Source organism: Trachymyrmex septentrionalis, unplaced genomic scaffold (assembly GCF_001594115.1).
Source record: "Trachymyrmex septentrionalis isolate Tsep2-gDNA-1 unplaced genomic scaffold, Tsep1.0 scaffold95, whole genome shotgun sequence".
In the NCBI taxonomy this organism is placed as follows: Eukaryota; Metazoa; Arthropoda; class Insecta; order Hymenoptera; family Formicidae; genus Trachymyrmex; species Trachymyrmex septentrionalis.
Window position 1 is genome coordinate 236,926 of NW_017306139.1, and position 24,323 is coordinate 261,248.

General features: G+C 36.3%; 4 protein-coding genes across 6 annotated transcripts in view; 3 read left to right on the forward strand and 1 right to left on the reverse strand.

Moving 5' to 3' along the window:
- The window catches only part of LOC108756140 (innexin inx3), a 22,026-nt gene extending 17,866 nt beyond the window's left edge, over positions 1–4,160 (forward strand). Inside the window, exons 3-5 of one of the 2 annotated variants that reach the window (XM_018499737.1) lie at positions 406–827; positions 1,093–1,488; positions 1,885–2,085. In XM_018499737.1, the coding sequence (XP_018355239.1) occupies positions 406–827; positions 1,093–1,488; positions 1,885–2,085 (1,019 nt within the window). Of the gene's footprint in view, positions 1–405; positions 828–1,092; positions 1,489–1,884 lie in introns of both variants that reach the window. The other variant, XM_018499738.1, reaches the window with a different exon arrangement.
- The window catches only part of LOC108756139 (dedicator of cytokinesis protein 3), a 55,494-nt gene extending 37,758 nt beyond the window's left edge, over positions 1–17,736 (reverse strand). For both annotated transcript variants that reach the window (XM_018499736.1, XM_018499735.1), the window contains exons 1-4: positions 17,480–17,736; positions 7,250–7,333; positions 6,152–6,345; positions 5,564–5,712 (exon numbers count right to left, since the gene is read on the reverse strand). In XM_018499736.1, the coding sequence (XP_018355238.1) occupies positions 5,564–5,712; positions 6,152–6,345; positions 7,250–7,333; positions 17,480–17,516 (464 nt within the window). In that variant the 5' untranslated portion in view covers positions 17,517–17,736. The remainder of the gene's footprint in view (positions 1–5,563; positions 5,713–6,151; positions 6,346–7,249; positions 7,334–17,479) is intronic.
- An 843-nt stretch (positions 17,737–18,579) lies between these two features.
- Positions 18,580–20,028, forward strand: LOC108756143. The gene is made up of 2 exons (XM_018499741.1): positions 18,580–19,079; positions 19,597–20,028. The coding sequence occupies exons 1-2, from the start codon at positions 18,765–18,767 to the stop codon at positions 19,879–19,881; spliced, it is 600 nt and encodes a 199-aa protein (XP_018355243.1). The 5' UTR covers positions 18,580–18,764; the 3' UTR covers positions 19,882–20,028.
- Positions 20,029–21,820: 1,792 nt separating this feature from the next.
- LOC108756141 (sex-lethal homolog) overlaps positions 21,821–24,323 on the forward strand; it is an 18,943-nt gene continuing 16,440 nt past the window's right edge. Inside the window, exon 1 of the mRNA XM_018499740.1 lies at positions 21,821–21,902. The gene's annotated coding sequence lies outside the window, so the exon portion shown is untranslated. The remainder of the gene's footprint in view (positions 21,903–24,323) is intronic.

Consider the following 24,323-nt stretch of genomic DNA (forward strand, 5'->3'; position numbering starts at 1 on the left):
CACACACACACACACACACACACACACACACACATACATGTATAAAATTAAGCTATTTATAAATCGTGTTTATAATTTTATGTATCAGACAGTAAATCAAAACACCTGAAAAATCATTTAAAGGATACATGTATATTAAAATACTCGTATATATTAAAATATCCAAAAATACATAATAAAACGATAAAGACTATTCTGGAGATCTGAGACGAAATTAAAGATTGTGTAAAATATGTTTTATACATTTTAAGATTCGAAAGATTCGAGCTACCCCCGCATCTCATTTCTCACGTAACTTATGTTATATCTCGCATCTAACTAGTAAATATACAGAGAGACCATCGATTTCATCGATCGCGATCGTAAAACGGCCGCGGTCTGTAATCCTCTGTCTTTCTTTCGCAGGCGATCCCATCAACTGCCTATCGGAATTACCCTCCGGCCATGTGATCAACACCTATTGCTGGATCACGTACACGTTCACGCTGCCGGGAAACCTCGGGAAGCCCGTGGGTACCCACGTGGCCCATCCGGGTCTGGGTCCCGATTACGGGGAGAAAAGGTACCACTCGTACTACCAGTGGGTGCCGTTCATGCTGTTCTTCCAGGGTGTACTGTTCTATTTACCACATTGGATGTGGAAGCAATGGGAGGAAGGTAAAATCAGGATGATATCCGAAGGCTTGAGAGGTGCCATGATCGATACTAAGCAGGAGCGTCAAGCTAAGACCGAAAGACTGGTTCAGTATCTCATGGAGACCATGCACTTGCATAACAGCTACGCTGCCGGATATTTCTTTTGCGAGGTCCTCAACTTTATCAATACCGTGAGTACGCGTTTACGACATCAAGAAACTGTCTAGAAACGATATTTGAATGATTTGGACGGCGCTAGCATTTGAATCTCGTTTTTTTTTTTTTTTTTTTTTTTTTTAAATATAATTTCGCGCGTAATTTCATCACTATAGAATGTTTTTAAATTATTGTAAAGCTACGAAATATACACAGGATATTAAAATATTTCTACAAAAGTAGGATCATACTCCTTGTATTAAATTAATGATAACTGAAACAATGTCTTGTCTGCTCCAGGTTGGTAACATCTTCTTCGTAGACACGTTTCTGGGCGGCGCTTTTCTTACGTATGGCACGGATGTGTTGAAGTTTAGCAACATGAATCAGGAGCAACGCACTGACCCGATGATCGAAGTATTCCCACGCGTAACTAAGTGTACTTTTCACAAGTTTGGTCCCTCTGGTTCGATCCAAAAATTGGACGCGCTCTGCGTGCTCGCGCTCAATATTCTCAACGAGAAAATCTACATCTTTCTGTGGTTCTGGTTTATCATATTGGCTGTCTTTTCCGGATTGGCAGTGCTGTATAGCATGGCCATAGTGTTGATGCCCAGCACACGCGAAACGATTATCAAGAAGCGCTTCAAGTTTGGTACAGCACCTACAGTTAGCACGCTCATTCGAAAAACTCAGGTAGGTTTTTCTTTAGTTAGTTATCAATTATGATAACTAACATTAATCACGCGAAGAAAATGCTTTTCGTAAAAGATGTCGATAGAACATTTGTTTCGAGTAATATATACGGTAGCATAATAGTCTGGAAATACCGACAAATATATTTTAAAAAGTTTCGGTTCACTGAATGATTACTACGAACACGATAATCCACTTAAGAATTTAATAGAAACTATCGAATAAAAGTTGGGGGTACTCTATAACTGTCGACACGATGCACAACTTTTGTATTATAAATGAAATCTTCGCGGATAATGGAAATATAAAAGTGTCTTTTCAAATGAAATTATAATCTTACATTTTAACGTGACATTTTATTCGTGATATTTAAGAAGGAAATTGAATTTTGTACAGGTTGGCGACTTCCTAATGCTTCATTTGCTGGGTCAGAATCTGAATCTCATGACGTTCAACGAAGTGCTAGAAGAAACGTGCCGTCGTATACAATTTGGTAATGACGCGTCGCCAACATCAGTACCTTCGGCACCCAGCACCCTCGAAATGTCGCCAATGTATCCAGAGATCGAGAAATTCAGCAAGGACACCGAGATCTAAATGCGAGAAGAAACTCGGCCGTCGTCGCTATTTTCCACTGCCCTTCTCCCCCCTCCCCCTTGTTCGTATTGTGATAATATCGAGGGCGGTTTTGCAACGCCGTCATCTCGGTGCCAATAAAGAGACAGGTTCGTGCCGCGCTGTCGACTACATTATCGCGTGAGAAGCTATGTAAAACCATGCGCATCAGACGTCTCCCTGCTGCCCATCGGGGCTCATGTTTAACATAGCCTTACTGTCACACGACACTCGTAAAACGTAAGCTCAGCATTAAAAAAGTCTTGATACTTGTTTCCCGTCAACGAGAGTGAGTTTCGCTCATTACCTTGTTAAAACGCGAGGCGATCCTTGACGTTTATGTTCAATTGAGACTTCCAATTGGAAATTTCTGAAAACTGTATCTTGCAAAGTATACGTTGATCTTTATTTTCTCTGTTTAATCACTTTTCATTCTAAATTGTTATGCAATTTATTTCCAATTGGAGATTCACTCGACAATTTCATTATATTCTTTCGTGTATGAAATAATACATCAATAAATTTGTACAAATTAATGCGCGAATTATCTCGGTAGTTTCTTCGTTGAAACTTTTGTCATTACAAGACGTTCATTTATCATTGTTATATTGCTATTACGCAATTCGAATATCTGAGCTTGGAGAAACAACATGTAGCCTTCGTCATCTCCTTATTCAGCTTACAATCGTTACGAGATTTTCATGTACCATAAAAACAAAGTTAGAACGCTTAAAATCGCACAAGCCAACAAGGCTTTTTGTCGATTAGTTCTCCAATGAGATTTCTATTGTATTACTTATTTTTTCTTCTTACAAGTATTTTCGCTTGAATGGCAAATCACATGATGAGAATTACGTAACGAGCATTGAATTTCAACATGTCAATCAGACTTGTCTACCAGAAGAACGCACACTAATTGTCTTACACTGCAGCGGCACGAACCGATATTAGATTTATATCAAATATATAAATGTAGATGATAACGCGCAATGCTCTCAGATTATAAGACGTATGCACATGTAATTGTTTACAATTGTTAAGTCGCAACACGGTTTCAAATGTGATAGTTACATTCCCACTCGCTATAATATCATTTTGATGATTAATCATTTGTTCCATATAAATTTATTCAATGCCGATTTATTTCGCGATTTAAGGAGAGAAAACGGCTACACGTGAGACACGCGAATTTATAACGGTGTCCCATACACAACATTCCTTTTATTCCGTCAAAAGAACAAAATAAAAAGCAGGCATCGAAACGGTGAATGTATCGCTAAAATACATTTGATACTTGCTTTTGCAATATGTATAACAAATGTTCCGCAAATCGCTTACATTAGTTAGGGAGAGCGGCAATATTTTACTCAAAGTGACGTAGGAGAACATTCATTATTCCATTATTTGTGACGAAAAATGTATCGTATGTACGTTATAACGACCTCGTCACAATCACACAGAAATTCAAAGACAGGAATATGCTGCTCAACAACGAATTTTCTAATCTTTTAAATAATTGTACGTATATATATTGTATGTATATTGAGTGTATCCGAATACCCGAAGATTTTCGGGCATAAGACGATTCATATGAAGCTTAAAGTTCGAGGAAATGCAGTGAAATCCGTGGATTTAGACAATAATATCTAATAGAATGCTACCGCGTGCTATCACATGAAGATATAAAAATATTGCGACTTTATACCATAGAAGGTGTAGAGTAATTACATTTATTTTATCTTTATTAGTCTACCTATAGTAGTTAATAAAAATAAAGTAACGTGTCAATATTTCAAGCAAAAGGAACAAAACAAATGTTCATATATTCCATGATTCATTTTTTCTATTGTTTCTTTACGCGAGTATTTTCATGTGACTGGCACTAAAAATTGTAACAGAGATTAAAACAAATGATATATTGAAATTTGACTGAAAAAAAGAACTATGCGAGTGATAATCCCGTGATAATGTGTAGTTAAACATTTCACGTCGTCTTTTTCGCAATTCACTTATAGGGGATCTTCACATATCTAAAAATCTATCAAAATAATGTTTAATTTTCTGCAAATATAATATTTAGTTCCTGAACTATGAAAATTAATTACTTAGAATAAAAGTAGAAAAATTTAAATTTAAAATACAACATAAAAAAACTATTTAAATGTATTATATTAGATATACGTATATAAAGGGGATTCCTCTATATGAGATTATATATTGCGATATATTATCTTGCGATACATAAATATTTTCGTTTTTAACAGTGTAATATTTAACGTAATTAGATACTGCATTAACGCTGATTCGAATTGCTTCAATTTATTAGGAAGAATGATATCTTCGAATATTATGTTGTCTCTTAAGTAAACTTTATTTAACGCGATTAATTATCACGTACACAATAATCTTCCTTCCTGTTAACAGAAACAATAGAAACTTTCCATCGGATACGTTCCCCATGTCCTCTTGTCTGCGAGAGTAATGTATAAGCGCTATCGACAATAACTATATATATATATAATAACATATAACGCTACGACCCTTCCCTTTACGATATCCGCAACCCGTTAGATTACCGATAATCGCGCTTCGAGTGATATCTTAAGATAGATGTTTAAGATGAACGAGAGAGAGGGAGAGAAAGAGAGAGAGAACGAGAGATCAATTATAGGTGTAATAGTTGTAAAATGTGCCTTTTATACACACACACACACACACACACACAAACACATATACATATATAGATATGAAAAAAAGATTACATTAGTGTATTCTTTAGGAAGAGCGAAATGCTTCTTCTGACTCGTGTTTGATGAGAGGAAGACTGTCGACATGTGCTACGTCGTTATAGCGATTAATATGAAAGAGAATAACAGAATAAAAGAAATTCTTTCCAACAGTGTCGTGTATCATTCGCTTTTATGCAGCAATTGCGCGTGCAAGCGAACTTAATTAGCGCGTGGTCACGCGAGAGCAAATCAATTTTAAAATTTTCTTCAGTTGTATCAGCTGAAACTATTCGGCGCAACTGCTTTCTCCAATTGCACAAAAGATCACTTTGCGCATAAATTATTTGACTAAAGTCTCTTTCTAATAAAAAAAAATGACATATATACATATATTTGTGAGTGTCATTTTTTATTAGAAAGAAATTTTAGTAGATTTATATAAATATAACTTTTAATATTTTCTTCTCTGTAACTCTCGTAACTACTAAAATTAACTCGATTGCTAATAAAAATCAATAAGTTATTTACATCATTGGTAAATATACATATGCTTTAATTATAATACATATGTCATCATTAAAAAACATTTGCACAAATCGATCAAGTAATTAAAGAAACTCGATAAGTCTTTTCTTATAAGTATGAATGATGAAAGGATATGGTTTCCGCTCCCATTCCCGTGGCACGTGCCGCGAATTTAATATAGAATAGTACATTTTTTTCCAACTTACCGATTCCCCCAATCCACTTTATTGATTATCCGCAACTTCAACTCCCGCGTCTGATCAGTTGTGAGAGTGCCGGCCAAAAGTTGCCGCCGCCATTCCAATAGTTCCCGCATCACTTTACGCAACGCGTTGAATTTGTACTCCTCACGCTCCTGCATCAGACAGCAAAGACAAAGGTTCACATATTAAATCGCTAAAAAGTTTTATACGCATCCCTGAAATTAGAGAAAAAGACTATAAAATCAATCCTTTTTGTGAATCTTGTTATAACGTGAAATATAGATAACAGAAAAGTAAAGGAAAAATAGAAGAAAATTATGTGATTAATGAAAAAATGCATCGAAGAACTTTCTTAGAGAATCCTAATTAATATTAAGATATTCACGTATGTATAAATAACGTAGACGTTTTCAAATACAGAAGCGAAGAAGTGAATGAGGAAGACAGTATTAAAGGATTGCAATCTTTTCTTCATCGCAATTTTAATAACGAGAAGATATTCTCTGAAACGGATTACAAAGACAGATTTCGCAATGAAGAAGAAGAGAGGAAAGCGGGCAGAGAGAAGAGTACGGAATGCGGTGTACTCACCACGTACAACCTCTTCCAAATACCACCCCATTCTCGCAGAACCAGAGTGACTTCCCGGACCACTGGATCCTCCAATGGTATAACGGACTCGAAAAGACCTTCATTGTCGATTTTGCAGGGCTTCAGATGCACGTAGGAACTCGGAAAGATCCCCTTCACTGCGCGATTCTTCGTCGAGAAGCCTCTATACCAGCCTGGAATCGTCAGGAATTTCATTTTAGTTGCATTTTACCGATTATATTCCACTTATGTCTGAAAATACTTTTATACCTATATACCTTTAGCACTACAGATACGCAAACACGGCTATTGCTATTAATTTAAACAATGATAAAGTGAATATTGATGTTAAAATTAATTAATACGAAAAGTAATAGTATTTAGTTATTATATAAGACACCATCAGTCAATGATTTTGCATGAATCTATAAAATACGATCTTCTTCCTGCACTGAGAAAAAATAGTCTAAATTTAAATAAATATTTATTTGAATACTGCCAACTAAACATTTACAATGAATAAATATTTACTTAATAAAAAGGAGTGATTGTTAAATCAAATTAATGTTTTTTGCACCAAATAAATGTATTTTCATATTTAATAAATATTTAGTTTGGTACTATTGAAAAATAAATATTTACTGAAATTTATAGGATTTTTTTTTCTCAGTGTGTATTATTATTCTATTTGCTAAATAATTAATGCAATATTTGCACTTCTCTATGAAATTCCGTAAGTTAATTTGAGTATACTGTCTAAAATTAATTTTAGCGAGGGAATAGTACGAATTGTTTGATATATGTAGATGCAATAATTAATGATGAAAAGAATTATTGCGTATTAGTAAAGACTTAATGCAAATTTTTTTAATTCAGACAAAAAAATGTTGATATTACTCTGCAATATTCTCTTTTCTAACTCTCTCTCTCTGTATCATTCCCAGCGCTCCATCCAGAATGCATAATTACGTTGTCACTATCGCGCTTCCTGGTGACTTAATCATTTCCCTTGACGTTAAACGATATCAGAACTCGATGCAAAGTACATCGATTTCGCTCACGCAAGTAACGGGGGAGGTCAAGTATCAGATTACGTACCCGCACACTCCTCCAAGATCTGTACGGTTTCTCCAATTTCCAAGGGTAATCCATATCGCGTGTCTCCCCGCCAGTTGTATACAGCTGTAAAAGAGATCATAGTAGACATTATCAGTGAGAACTGTGTGCCACGATATGACGCAATGATATTTTTAATGAGCATCGCCATTGTCACCGGTTAGATCTCGTTACATCGTCCACGTAAACTAACGTAACACCACGATAACTGTCAATAGTACGCGACGAAACAACAATCACGCCTATCTCGCATTATCTTATAATTATTTAAAAGTAATACACATAATTCTCAATATTAAACTTAATCCAAACGGCAAAATTATGACCCAAGTATACATATGTAGAATTAAAATTTATTCGTATTATTATATTATAAAATGTTACAATACAAAAGGATAAATTGTAGCATTTTATATCGTGCGTATCTACATACGCTATTTTCTAAACTATTATTCATTTATTAATCAATATTAGTATTATACATACATAATTATATACGTACAATATACGTGTTTAATTTGTAGAAATTAAATGCGTATATTTGTACAAATTAAATATATACAATTGTATATTCCATTATATTGTATGTTTTAATTATTTCTGTGATATAGTGTTAACAAGCAATCTCGTATCAGAAGATAAGATTCTATTATTTTAATAGAGATACAGCTTTAGGTATATATATTAGACTATGTTAGCATTATATTGATATCTTCGCAGCTGCATTTTTCCAAGCATTTTTTTATTCAACGAGTTGATAACTGCTAAACTCAAGCTTGCAAACAATAACGGGCTTCAATCATACGAACCAAGCCAATGAGTGACCAAGCCATCGAGATCGGTATCACGGGATTTTTTTTTTAGAATTGTCAGCCATGATAAGCCGGCTCCAGAGTACCGGATACGCGTGACGATGCACGTATGACGAGCCAACTTCCGGTCCTCGGTCGCCGGAGAAACGCACGCGAGACGCATCTCAAATGAGCGCATCTCTACTTCTTTCTCTTTCTCGCTCGTGTTTTCTCAATCCTTCTCTCCTTCTTTTCCCAACCTCTGTGCGTTTTCTTGTGGATACGGTTTGTGGCTTACGTACGTGTAGGTATACGCGAGATATCGAGAAAGTATATACAAAAAATTTAGCATTGATATTTCTAGAATGGAAATTTAATCTATTTTCGACACTATTTTTTGATTAATGTAAAATAAAACGGTAAATATGATTTCCAAAATCAGAGGAAAGGTATTTTTTCGAATGTTTTCTAAGCAAAACCGGGACTTTCTCGTTGAAGTTTTCTTTTTTGAAATTATTTATAATTTCAATTTTTATTTTCTAACACACACACACACACACACACACACACACACACACACACACACACACACACATATAATAAAGTTTAGACATTAAATAACGAAGCAGTTTGATTCTCGTATAGAAACTTATAAGTTGGGCGGCGAGAGGATGTTGCTGCTCGTCTTTTTTTGGGACATCCTGTATACGTTAACTGGCATTACGCACTTGTTCGCCCACGTTTGGGACTGTCTACGAGCAACGTGCGTGGGACAATGGTGGCACAATTTTTGACAGCTACACATCATGCTGCGCCACATGGATTGCCCATTTCTTTCTGTCGCATGCGGCGCATTTCATTCACGCGTATCGATTACTGTTCGACATCGTTCATGAAACTCGATTGGACGAAAAGGGATATAAACGTGAACCACCGACACGATGCAGCGATATAATGCAGTGATATAATTTATAAGCTAATTTATAACCATTAACCTGGAGAGAATTGAAATGGATTTTGAATACAAAGTTTTATTTAAAGTTAAACGTAATCAACGACGAATAAATGTAATATGTATATTGAAAGAGGAATATGAGATGAATTTAGAATCACTTTCGGTTAGTGTACATAAATTCTACATTTTGCAAGATTAAAAAAGTAAATTCAAACGTCAAATACAATTACAATGTCAAATGCAAAGGAAAATTCGTCGCTCTCTGAAATCTCACGAAGCTACAAATTAAATTGACGCCGCAAATTGTTCTTTAAATCTACGATCTGTGGAATCGTGGCAAAGCACGAACGTCTGTGTGTGCGTGAATGGCGATGGTGGTTTTCTTTCTTTTTCTGTTTCTTTTTTACCAGACAACACAATGAGATATTTTGCAGAGGTCCGCGACAATACGCTACCACGTGTACGTCGTGAAAGAGACAGTACGATCAATAGAATGTCACTTATACGGAATGTTTTGCGTCACCGGATGGCAGACAGACTATTCCGCATAATCCCTTCTGGCCTTAATGGAAAATTTCCCCGTTTAATAGAGACAGATTAGATATAGCTTTCTTCACGTATGTGTATATTTCCCTGGATGTTTAATTTGATATTCAAAAACATTGGGAATTCGCAGATAGCGTAAATTAACTTTTCTGAACAATGAATGTATATCTCGTTAAGATATTGTAATTTGAATAAAAAGCACGAAAATATGGTAAAATCATATCGACAAGAGAAATTCCCAGACAGTTCCCAGTGGGCTTCATAAATGTAAGGCAAAACATATATAATGTAAAATAAACTGTGTAATGAAATAAAAAAATATATATGTACGCGCGGAATAAAAGATAATATCCTGCGTTAGTATTAATACAAATTACAAAATATATATTATATTAATATATGTAATATTATATACGTATGTAATATGTAAGCAGTAATGAATAAGATATTTTTAAAATTTATCTAGATACCGATATAGTTACATATACAAAAATTTCTAAATACAGATTTAGATACACATAAAACGTATAGAGGTACAGACATAAAACTTTGAAAGTATCTTCAGATACATTTCAGATATTTTTCAATTAATTTTATTGTAATAATGGTAATGTGTAAAAAAAATGTATTAGTTATTAAATGAATCATTCATTGATTTATATAGATAATTGAAAAAACTTGTAATTATCATAAAACGATTTAGGATAAGAATTATATTATAAGATAATATTATTCATCATAGTTTTACAAATAAAAAATGCTTCAAACATTGCGTTTCCTTAAGCTTAACTATATATATGTTAGAAATTTTACAATCTAAGATCACTGGCTGCGTTCAGAAGCAGAAAAAGCAGCTGTGTAAAACTGTAAAACTCTTTAATATGACTGATTTGCATTTAGATCCTGTGAGAGAAACTAAAGGAAAGACCAATCATGTTATAGAATTTTGCAACAGCAAAGCTGCTTTTTTTCTGCGGAATGGAATCAATCGACAATCACGTATAAAATGGAATGACTGTGCTGAGGAAATGTATATGAAAAATACATCTAAAAATCAGTTTAAATGCTGCATTTTTTGTATCTAGAGAGAGATACAGATACAAATACTCGAATTTGAATGTATCTCGGATACTGATTAGATACACAAAATGTGTCTCTATACATGTATCTAGATATTACCCAACACTGTATATAAGATATATAACACATATAGATACTATAAAATTTGGAAAAATAATAATCCTATATATAAACTTCTCTGTATTATATAAAATGATTTTACGATGAGTTTATTTTTTCGTGCATACTTCTTTGTCTCTTTCTCTCTTTCTCGTGTCGTAAAAAATAAAATGCAAAATTATCTAAAATCACTTTTAGATGGAAAGAAATTCCATTTCCAGCGCGGCACGAACAAAGGATAGACCGCGAAGTGTGTTCACATCGTGCGGCTTTCCCCCATAGCTTTTCCCGGGGAATTAAATCGATAACTCCCTTTCTCGACCGTACGAAACATTCGCGACCGTAGGGGGACCCTACGCAGGCATAGGTCTGGCGGCCATTTCTGCCGTTCTTTTCCCGAATTTTCCGTCCTACGATCCCCTGCGATCCGCTTTCTCCCGGTGCGTCGATGATGGCTTCGTGTCACGAAACTTAAAAATTTACGTGCATCCATCTCGAGTGATGAAAATGTGAGAGAACACGAAACGAGCAAAAAAGCAGCGAAAACATTTTTAATGTGTAACCTTATGAACATTTTTTTAATTACTATATGGAAAAATTCCGTAAAAAAATATTCACTTTTATTTCAGACATTTCCCTTTCATAAAGAAGACACTATTGTGAGACTTTTTAGTCCGTGTTGATTTTATCAGCGAGTGTACATTATAATCGGCATACAATGTCCATCTTACACATCTGCGTTCCATTAAACTCTGTACATTTCAATTGGTTTTTATATGGACATACCTGTTTGAATAATTTACACATGGCTTTTGATCTTTTTCCAAAAGATATGAAACACATTTGACTGTTCAATCGTATGTGAATGTCGAGTTCTACAAGACTCGCTCGAGCTCTTGTTATAAGGAATATGCGAGCATTTTCGATAACTAATTTTGTATTATATAATAGTAGTTTTTGTGATAAGTTAATATCTGAACTCTGAAGAGGGCTCAATCAGGTAGCCGAAACTTGTAAACGTTTTATATTTAAATTTAAACTGTGTTTTTTTATTTTTTTATTTTTACTTTTCTTTATTTGTAATTTATTCTTTTTAATTGTGTTACAATTTAAAATGTGTTTGACTCTTACTTTGCCCTTTATGAATTGTTATTTATATTGTAAGACTAATAGGTCTGTTCGCCTTACACTTTTTTATACTTTTTACACTAATGAGATAGATATACAAGGTGTCTCTTAAATAAGTCGGAGCCGCATTGAAGGCATAGAATGGGTCAAGGGGAACAAAAAAGTTTTATACCATTTTGCAATTTTCGCAATAGTTAACAAGATATTAATTACTAAAAATGGCCGAATATTGGTCTTTAATAATTTTTTTCTCAAATACTATCAACTTTACAGAAAAACTGTAAGAGACAAAAATTGTTTATTTTCTTCTCATAAAGTTTTGAGAATTTTTTTAGAATTTTTTAATACCATATTTTCTCATGATAATAAAAATAAGAAAATGCAGTACTAAAAAATTGATAACAAATTCTGAAAAAAAATTCTTAGTATGAGAAGAAAATAAACAATTTTAAACGCCCCCAATGCAGCTGCGAGCTTACTTAAGAGGCACCCTGTATATTTGGCGTTGAAAAGAGAGAAAGCGAAGATGCCGAGTGTAAAAAGTGTAAAACGAACAGACGTATCAAATAGATTACAGTAATATGAGCCTCCTACAATAAGCCATTAATCATAAATCAGAAGCTAAAAATTGATCGATCGCAGTCGTCAGTTTTTAGCTTCTGACTTCTGATTTGTGACTAATGGCTTATTGCGTAAGATTTTACACGTACAACAAACATATAACAGTAAATACTAGTACCAGAAGGGGTAAAGTTGACACAAGGGAACCATTAGAGCTCCCGCTCATACAATATCACACGTGCGAAGGGCAGACAGTGTCGGATATCAATAATGCCGATGGAAGATAGGACTGCGACGCCTCGAAAAGGGTCGCAAAATGAAGACAAAAACAGTGACATCTGAAATCGTAATGCCTCTTGGACCCTGAAGGCTTTCCCGAGAAAAATTGCGCACGAAATCCCCGTAGGGAATAATTCCGAGAATTAAAAATGTTTACCATAATCCAGAAAAAATAAATTGCGTTATAATAAATTTATAAAAAAAGTTGAAGGAAACTTTTTTTACTAAATCACATGATAAATATTGTTCTTCGTAATTTTATCTATGTATTTGCATGTATATATGTTGGCACTATGTATTGTATAATATTAGTTGTTTATCATTTTGTAATTAGACATGAATCTAGGACACGTGAGAAACAGTACAACAAAATTCTCGCGGTTGCGCAAAATGCTGTCGGCTATTTTCTGCCGCGCGGCAGAAGCGAACGCCGCACATTTTTCGCGCAACGGAAACGTTGCTTTATGTACGATCATAAAATGTCAAAAGCGCCGGTGGGTCGTATCCATGCGTACGTACATACGACACGCCGGTTAAATTACCGGGAGCTTTTTGCGCGCGTAAAATGTGGTTAACAAACGGTGAAGGAGAGACGGCAGGAAATGCACCGATAACGTCACTCACATTGCGAGATAGCTGATACTAACATTAACATTTATGTGCGGCTGAATAGGTTTAAAAGTTGCATCGCGTAACAGCGTCTCGTTGATAAACGTGAGACTTATGAAATCTTAAGAAAATATATACAGGTATAAAAGTTTGATTTTTTGAAAATTTATCCGCCATGAATCTTTATTTTTAACGTTTTTGTAATTTCTGTATAATTATGTAGTTATATATTTTTTTCCAAGATTCACGTTTATCGATGTAAAAGCGTTGCGTTAAGTTTTTGCAATAACACGTAAAAAGATCGATTTCGCTGAAGGTATTAAAAAAATATTTTTATTGGATCAAAATAATTGTATAGGACACTCAAGGTGATTCCTAGAATATCAACGGTTTTTACAGCACCACTATCATGTTTAAGCGTTCCATATAATTAGTTGGATGTCCAACGAAATTATTTTCAGATCTGTATCTACATTTTTTTTTTACGCCCCAGCAAAATCCGTTCTTCCCGCGCAGAAAAATAACACGAAAAATATAGAAGCAAATTGATGGATACAATTTCACTGTAAAATTTGGGATGAAAGTAAAATTACATACAATTTTAAAAAGGAGCATCGGGATATCGTAAAAAGAGAACGATGCTTCGAAGGCTTTTTCGATATTTTCGAGTTAAAATAGATCTGCCTTTAGTGCTCAGAGTTTACGGCACGAGGGCCCCGGTAATGGCAGGAATAAAGCATCTGCAGACTTGCCACGAGAGAGAGAGAGAGAGAGAGAGAGAGAAAACGAAAGAGAAAAAGAGAAGAGGGAGACGGCGCAATTCTACATCTACAACGATCCCGCTAAAAAGAAATAATGCATAGGGGCATGACCGCGTGAATAGTGTTGTACATTGGTAGATTGGAAGATTGTGCTTTAATCGCGTCGCTAACACACACAGACCGTGCGAGTCCGAGCACAGCCGAGAAAAATCCCGGAAGCTATCACGTGCGAACAAGGAGAGTCTGCGAATCGTTCTACTTTATATCTGGAGGAAATAAAAAGACTCGCAAAAAATATGTATATATCTCCTAAATCAAAATTCTAAGCGGACAAATTTAATTTGGAGTTCTCTCAACGCCAGAAATATGAACGTTTCTTACTCACTAAAAGGAATGAATAAATTACTGTGAAAATAAGAGAAATGTTTAAAAAAAATATATTAAGTTGAGTAAAAAGTCATCGCGTATTTTTTACCTCAAAGTTGTATATACAATATCTTCGTCAATAATGAATGAAATTCAAATTTAAAAAAAGGGTTTTAAAGCTTGAAATCTCTACTTTTGAAAGCTTATCACATTTTTTAAGTTTATATGAGTTTGATAATTTTTACATACCAAAAACTACGAGCTGAAAAAGACGAAAAATTTTCTTCTCACTTTGTGGATTTGTAACGTGTCCAAAACGAATTTGAGAAAATTTTCGATTACCTATCGTGAAAGCTTGATACTTTCCCTACAAAATCGTTTTTTTTAAATATTCCTACGACTTTTGATTACTGAGTTATCGCGGATTAAATAAAAGAATTATTTTGACTTTAATTGCTCATAACTCCATTAAAAATTGTCGTATCGTATAATTTAAAAAAGAGATTTTTAAAGCTGAAACTTTACTCTATCAAGATATATTTATATTGTTGGTAAGAAAGTAATTGCGGTTTTTACTGATAGATGTCTTTTAAAAAAACGCGATGACTTTTTACTTAACCTAATAATATGTCATCGATATAAAGAACATAATTTATTAAATTATTTTATCGAATAAATTGCATAAACAGGTAAATGGCTTCAGGTAAGTGGCTAACAACGAGAAACACCGATGATTAAAAAGAGAGAGGCCGAGGAATCAATGATTAATCTCATCATCCCTGACTAAAGGCGTTATTTATCGGATTAAAGCCGTTTGCACTGCTTGAAAGAAGATTGAGTTGACGGTGATGCTAACGACCTTAAACCGAGCGCCGAGGATTAACGCGAGCGTTAATTAATCGCGAAAAAATGCCGGACGAGAGAACGATGGCGAGCTGTAAATTGATTCCGATTCCGAAGCCAAAGTCTCGTTCTTCGTCTTCGCATACTTTTTGCCGCGTCAGAGATCTTCAAGCAGACACAGCCACTTGACATAGCTAACCATCATCGCACATAAACATTCCATCACAACGATAAAATTCCATTTGCATTTTATCTTTTTTTAAATGTTTCCTAATCTTTTCTAAAAACGTATTTTTCTCTCTTTTTAAAAATAGCGAATTCAGTTGGACACATTGGTGCATATCTATTAAAGTCGTGGTACATCGATTTAATCTGTGTAAAAATCAAATGCAAATATTTCGAATTATAAAATACATTTTATTTAGCAGCACGCGCTGAAAAAAATGACTGAACGGATTAATTGGAAATGGACGAATTAGAATTTACTGGTTAAATCCAGTTCGTTCGTTTCAAATCAAATATTTTTTTGTATATAATAGTATATAATAAAATGTACGAAGGCAATTTGATAAGTAAATAACTGTTTTAAATTTTTTTACTAAAATTTGACTTATATATATATATATATATATATATATATATGTTTTTTTTTCAACATAGTCTTCTTTTAAAAAGTCACTGATTTATCGAACTGTCTCCATATTGAGGACATCGCGTTTAATTCGTTTTTATATTTATATTGAACATTTCTAGTAAACATCTTTACGTCAATTTGTGTACGATGACTTTAATGCACTGAATCGAATTCGCTATAAGAAATATTTCTTTGCGTACGTTCTTCATAATGTTTTTACCAGTTTTCTACAATAAGTCATTACCTAAGATTCAAGTCTTAAGCCGTAAGAAATCGACCAATCGTAATCGATTATTCTTCTTCACATCCGACTACGTTTGACTACGTCAACTTTTATGGCTTAAGATCTAAAGTTTAGGTAGTGTTTTATTATAGAAAGCCCATAAAGGCTGCAGCACAGACTTTTGCATAACACATAAAGCACAATAGAATCCACCAATCAGAATCCTTCATCATTTCATATTCCGATTCTCTCTGAAAAGTCTGAATTGCGGCCAGTTCTGTAAACCGTTACGTTTGTATATTTCTATAAAATCAAATAGTGATGTGAATTTTACACAAAATTGTGTTGCAACATTTTAATATTAATTAAACTTCACATCAGATTTCTCTTACTATTTCTACCAATGTAGATTAACTATAATCTTGGTTCAACTTACTCTTTATCTTTTTTTAATTCTTAGAACTAGAACAAGATAAAGTTAGCTGAATCGAGATTAAAATTAAACTACATTCGCAGAAACGAGCACGTATCGTTGAAAGAGTGATTGATTTGCTACTTCTTGTTTACAGTTCAAATGGCTTGACGTTAAAATTCCGCAGGATTTCGTGTTTTTATAAATTTTCTTCTTATACTCTGTGCCATATATCTTTACTCGACAAAACACGATAATTAGTGTGAGTCAGATATTCCCCGTATCTCTCTCGTACGAAATGGAATTCTCCTAGGTAATATAAACGCATTACCTGCTACTTTAGCCTCTAATATAGCAAATCACCAGTATGTACACCAAAATTATCATTCGACATTGTCATCGTTGAAACATTGGTATTATAAAGGATTCATCTTCCTTTTAAATCTACTGAATCCCGCTGCCACGTAGCAACATTCGGGACATTCGAGATAAGGATGCCGAAAGTATTCGTCGCGTCTCGGAAGAGCGCGGAGGCGCGAAATCCGGGACCGACCCGGCTTTATCAAGCGCGGACTTTACTACTCGCGCGCACGATCAATGCATGAATGGAGCACACTCACACGCGCACGCACGCCGCACGCACGCACGCACGCACGCACGCACGCACGCACGCACGCACACACACACACACATACAGGCACATCACCGCCGCCGCCGGCGAGAAAGTGCGTTTGTGAGGATCCTCGCGAACGTCATCCAAGCGAAATTGTCGCGAGCTGTCACGCGCCGCGCGATCTCGCGATCATTTACGGGGGATTCCCGGCCGGACCGGCCGGACCGCGGCCGTGAAATTTTGACAGCTCCGAAGTGGAGCATGGCAAACGGAAGGGGAGACGCGCGCGTTGTACAAGATAAAACGACTTACCGACGCCGTACTTGGTGGTTTTCGTCGTTGTCCACATCTCGAGGGCCGGACGGTGCGACGCCGACGACGTGGACCGGTGGTAGCGATAGCTACATGCCAGGGCGGCGCGTCCGCTGCTGTCGCCGCGCGCGCGTCCTACTCACCGCCTCGCGTGACAATTCGTCTGCGACGATTTTGATTATCACGACAGGCACGAAAACACAAACATTAGGTGTGTTCGGCCGCACGAATATCGCACACTGCGCCGCGAGTCGCGCGACGACAGACGGCTGACCGTAACGAATGGCGTTGTTGCCGACACAAGTACCACGAATACCGCGAGGCGAGCCGCGGCTGACTGACGGCAACGCCGCCGCCGCCAACGGCCGCCCTTCCCCCTCCCCCCGCCCGCTCCCCACCCACACCTCCGTTGAGGCCGGCCGTCACTACGCGTCACGTGATATACGCGTCAAATGCACGGAGTAAAAAAATAACTAGAGGCGCTAGCGACGTATTGTTAAAGGAAATACGTGACTGTCCCAACTTTAATGGTTAGCTTGTAAACGTTAATTTTACGATTTATTATTAGAGGATGTATTGCAGAATAAATGTATAGTAACAAATGCAAAATTATACTTTGTTTCGAAGCTTTATTTCGTCTTAAAGATGATTCGGAGAAACACGAGTTCAGAATTAAAGACGTGTCTCAAAGATCTTTTTCTATATTATTGTGTCTACAAGATTTTTGTCAAAGAATGTCCCGAAGACGTTTTTGAAAATTATTTTAAAAATAAATAAACAACGCTATTTGATTACGATTGTACTCTCGCGTGATACTTTGTTGATTATTCAAAATCACCCGAATTGTTAAAATCGTAATTCTTGAAACTACCGCTGGTGCAACCACTTTGCTGATTATATTCTCATATATACTGAAAAAATATAATACAACACTGAAGATTGAAAGAGTATTGGAAAAAAACAAAACACAATTAAATTTTCAAAAATTGCAATTCTAGCGAACGTTTTCAAAATTAAGCGCCAAGTCCACCAATCAGGTCGTTCCTCCCGACGCAAGTTGCGCGGAACCCCATAAAAATGTTATGGGAACGAGAGTTTCCTTTCTAGTTGTTCCATGGGATATCAGGTCATATCAGGTGGTCGAAAATCATTGAGAAACGGTTACCAACGGTCGCGATTGCGTTTCGTTATTCGATCCATCAGGTTTAGGACAGGACTATCTTGGACGGGGCCTCAGGATTTACGACGATACAATTATTACCTATAGACGACAGGATTCACCGAGATGCGACCGGACTCGCGCAGCGTCTCGTTCACGTTTCACCGGGAGGTGCTAAGCGTACGAAACTCGCCGGAGATGGTGCGAAGCTCGCGAAATCTACGTCAGCGTCTGCAAGATCGATTCGAGAAAGATCGGGGATCGTCCAACAACGATGTGAAAGAGAAACCACAGAAGGCAAAGGATTCGACCGACCGGTCCTGGAACAATATCAGCCTTGGCAATGTATCCGCGGATTCGAGACGAGCGTTACGAAACGGTGCCGAGAAGCTGTCCAAGACAATATCCTCCGTGCGTACTACTTTTGGCACAATATCTCAGGTAAGATGTATGAAAATTTATGACAAGAAATGAATTTTATGTTTCTTACTTGGACTGTCTATTATAGATTTCAACAAATTTAAATTAATATTATTTTTTCATCTTTATTTAATATTTAATAATCATTCTAATTATTTGGTTCAATCAGAATTAATTCTATTGAAATTATAAAACAATTATTTTTATATTAATTATATTTTAGTTTTAATGTCTATTAAAAATTTTAGTGTAAATGTCTAAATGGCTTTCTACAATGAGCCATTACCTAAGTTTTAAGTTGTAAGAAATTGATCGATCATAATTGAGAATGTAAGAAGAATAATCGACTATGATTGGTCAATTTCTTACAGTTTAAGATTTAAAGCTTAAATAATAGTTTAATTGTATTATTAGAAATATATATTATTAGATATATAAATTTAATGCATTATATTATGATAATATAACAAATATATAATATCAATACACATATCAAAACTAAACAAATGATACTTAAACAATTCTTTCCTATGTATAGAAATTTAAGAGTTCCACACGTAGACGTCAGCGACTAGAGGAACAACAGTCTCCATCCAACATGCAGACACCTCAGACTCGCTCCCGTCAACTTTTAGGTCGCACACCGACTAAACTTTACAGTCCTTTTGGCATCGAATCACCGAGACACGCCTGGAATAAGGAGAATGAAATTAGCACGCCGGTACGTGCAGTACGTGCCTCGTCGCCAGAGTGCAACATGCGTTATATACACTGTAGACCATTTCGCTTCACAAAAGTGAAAGGATTCTCCATGTTGAGATAAGAGAAAAGCGAGGAACCTTCTCTTCAAAGTTACTGCATGTCGATCTCTCTTTCTTCCTAGCGAACGCAGTCAAGTTTGCGTGCCTTGTGTGCAACATTCATATATCGAGTATAATTTATTTATGTTCAAGTGACACGATTCCGTCATTGAGGCAGGAATGATGTTTTTTATACACGTAGGATAGAACGAGACTGTTCCATCAGTTTCAACCCTGTGGATTTTTTACAAATCTTTACCCTTTTTTTTTTAAAGAAAAAACATGTTTGTTTTTAAACATGTTTTTAATGCTTCAAATATGCTTTAAACAGTACTTAAAAAAAAACATTTAAAACATATTAAAAACATCAATTAAGTATGTTTTAAACTGTTTGAAACATGTTTTTTTACTAACCCTGATTGAAGTAATATAAAATTTACGGTAGCAAATAATTTCTCTGCAGTGACCTGCTCACAATTACTTCAAAAACATGAACACGAGAAATGAATGGGAAAGCCTCGATCTATACTAATATTTATAGATATGCTAGAAGAGAAGAGAGCGGACCTTTCATAATATTTATATCATTCCATCGCTTTCTTCGCGTGCGTAGTGCGTACATCGTAAACTCTTTCTACTTTTTTACACATATTTATATAAATATATATATATATATATAAATATTCATGCAATAATACATGGCAGGGCCAATGCTTTTATTCGATCAAATGTCAAAACGCTGGAAGTTGAAGTAACCAAAAAAAAAAAAAAACTTGTTCGCGCAAGCTCTATCAAAAGTTATATTTATTGAATTTAAACTTTTTTATATGCGCGACGGGTAAGAAATAATTTCTTATAAATTTTTACAATACTCAAAAATGTATTTTAAGTTTGTTACATCATAAACTGAGGATATTTCGCAATTGTATTGGATTGCGACGATTATTCGTTCGGGGATGGATAGGATAGTCTTTTTTTTTTTTCTCCACACAAGATATAAAAAGTAAATTTTTTTAAGAGATATTAGATTTTTTAATGCTAGGATTACATATATTTATTCTCCATTTATTCTCTTCTTTCCCCCAATGGAATTGTCGCAAAATATCTTCGGTTTGATTTGATATATATTTATGATATGTACATACACGGCGGGTCTCAAAAACTGATTGCTTTAATGATAAAGATAAGGCAGCTCCAAAACGGCCTCGATATAGCCCTCTCAAGCTAACGACATATCTAATCTTAATATTTATTGGCACAATAAAAAATTTTTTATGAAGAATCCAACGCGTGTGATACCTTCGATTCCGGGACCCCCTGGAGATACGTCTTTGTATTATCCTAACCTTCGCGACATCATGGCGTCTGATTGCGGTGCTTAATTCGCAGCACGAACAACGGTATTGTCGGTATTGTTCATCGCATCTTGTCGAATTGTTACGCTGTACATACATCTCGCTTTATGCGATCGCAAAGGGACGCGAAAGTGCTCGATTTTTTTTTTATCGCGTCGGGACCGATCGCCGCCTTTTTCGTATCAACTGAATTCCATCCGCGAGCGTTTCGCGGAAAGCACGAAAGATAACCTAATTACCCGTAATCGTTCCCCGTTGAAATTTCACGGCTGTAGCCGTAACTTTTTTCCGTTGCAACAATACGATCCGATAACGCGGTGCGGTTCGAACGTATATACCGCTCGTGATAATTTCGGCGAATTTTCAGCCGGACAATTCGGCTCGTTCGCGATCGGTAAACGCGTGCTCGCGCGTGTAATTCTCGTCTGTGTTGGTGTGGTTCACACGCGTGTCCGTGTGCGTGCGCGCGTGAGACTCGTGTGCGTGTTCCCCGTGCTGTGGAATGCGCCAGAGTGGCGGTCGACGGGCGACGCCGTGAAATCGTGAAACCGGCGAAGATCGTTCTCGCTGCGGCAGGTGGAAGGCAGTCGATACAATTGACACAATCGATACTATGCGCCACGACGGATCGAGATACATAAATGCGCCCGGAATTGGAGCGCGGAGCAGCACGTGAAGTTCCAAGGGCGGTAAGTCGACACCATTCCGCTTCCCTCCCTCCTTCTCTTCCCGCTCGACTAACGCTGGGGCGAGAATTGGGTGGTTTGTCGCTACGTAAAACTTCGCCTCCGTTATTTCGAGTGAAATTCGAAACTGCTGCAGTTGCTTTGTTTAAACGAAATTTTATCGATCGTAATAAATGCCGGGTAATGCGAAATGTTTTCCCAAAGTAAAGAACGCTGTTATAAAAATCTACAAGGGACAACCTAATTTCGCGTAACGTCACATTGATGACTTCGTAGCTTTCACTTGGACGTAAAGTATCATTTTATAATTAATTACGAGAGAATTGGTAATTAATTAATGTCGTCGATGTACCGTTTCCAGCGAGAGTGATTTTGTCGTACGGTAAATTATTTTTCTTGTTGATTGGCTGTAAGGTAGAGAGAGATTCGAGACCTCGATGTTTTACAGCCGATTAACACGTTTGAAAAATTTGTATGACAAATGTAGAGTCCGTTTTAAAAACTACAAACCATTTACGTAAATCTAAAATGAATTTGATCGATGAGCTTTAAGTTCATTCCACAGTTACGTAAGCTTAGTTGTAAGCGATTGCAAAAATTGACCAATCACAATTGAAGGTGAAGATAATATTGGACGGTGGTTGATCGATTCTTAAGCCCATTCTACAATTGCGCAAGCATAGTTGTGGTTGCAGTTGTAAGAATTAACCAATCACAGTTGAAAATATGAGGAAAATATTCTACTGTCATCAATTCTTCTACAATAAATCATTAGTAATAAATCAGGGAGTCGGTCTTGAAATGAGTTGAAAATTACAAAAGTGAGCAAGTTCACTAGTTATTGACCAATTAAATTATGAATATTCTAATGATTTTGCACACTTTTGTCATTTTCACCTCGGAGATACACAATCGACCCCCTGAAGTCAGAAACTGGAAATTGACCAGCCATAGTCGATTATTCTTCCTACATTAGACTGTAATTGGTCAATTTTTAGCTTCTGTCTTCCGGTGGTCGACTGTGTATCTCGAAATGAGGTAAAAATGACAAGAGTGAGCAAATTCACTAGAATATTCATAATTTAATTGGTCGTTATCTAGTGAATTTGTTCACTTTTGTAATTTCCGAGATACGCAATCGACTCCCTGATTTATCACTAATGGCTTATTGTAGAAGGCTTATTGTAGAATTACAATTACAACCACTTACACCTACGCTTACGCAAGAATGGGTTTCGCACCACACTTACTGAAAAGTATCCGTAATCTTGCGAAGAAGAACCGCGAGGTTTCGTAAGCTCCATCGGTTCTAGAGAAATCAATTCGCGATCGTCGGTACATGGAGGATTTACATATCTATTTTTAAATCGTATTACATAAATTGCACGCCTGAGGTTCACAATTACCGATCGTGGGACGCGCCGCATAAAAATCACGCTCGCGAATAAAAAGTTCATCGCCCGTTGCATGGAGCGACCCTCGAATGTTCGCTTGTTTACTCTCATCCATTCTCGTACGCCGGCGTGGCGATTATCGCGGCCGTTATTCTAGTTCCGGATTTTTCTACATCTCGCGCGCGACGGCTTGCAAACCCGGCGTCATCCCGAGGTGGAAACTTCGAACAGCGCTGTGAAATGCAGCGCGAAAGTAGAATCCAATTTCCTTTCGTCTAGGCAGGCAGAGCCGGCAGAGTTTTGTCGTCGACGAGGCGAAATCGTCGCTCGTGGCAACCGAGCGTGCCAATTGCCATTATGACGTGACTCTCCACCGCGCTCGTCATTTGCATTTTCCAATCACGCGGTATCTCGCTAGCCTGCACGTCGTCGCGTCGTCCGGATTTATACCGTCGGATAAAGGCGGGCGCGCAATAAGCGGAAGACGTCGGCAATCGGATCTCCTCTGTGCAAAGGTAATTCGATATAAAAGTTTACTCGACGCCTGGGAATGCCCGAACGCAAGTTACGCAAGCTTAAGCCGTGTACATCGTGTTTGGATTCGCGTATCGTGACTCATTGTCAGAGTCGTCACTGACAGTTCGATATTTGTGAAGAAAAAAACGTGGTGTCGAAGGAAACATTTCATTCATGCTGTTACTCCGATTTTTCGGTCATCCGTATTTAAGTACACGCGATGAGTCGTTCGTGTCTTTTCAAGTTACTTTCATTACTTTTGACAAAAATTAAGTGATGTCTTGCGTACGTCTTTAATGTCTGCGGAAATTGCAGTAAAACTTTTCTCCTTTCTTTCGCCAAATTTCAAGCGTATCTATTTTATAACCTATTTAATAAATTTCGTAATCCGCTTCGTACATTTGAGATTGATTTAATGAATTTTATTAAATTAATGTCATAATCTATTTAATAAATCGTTTATGTACGTTAATTGAGATACTAAAAAAAAAAAAAAAAAAAAAAAAAAAAAAAA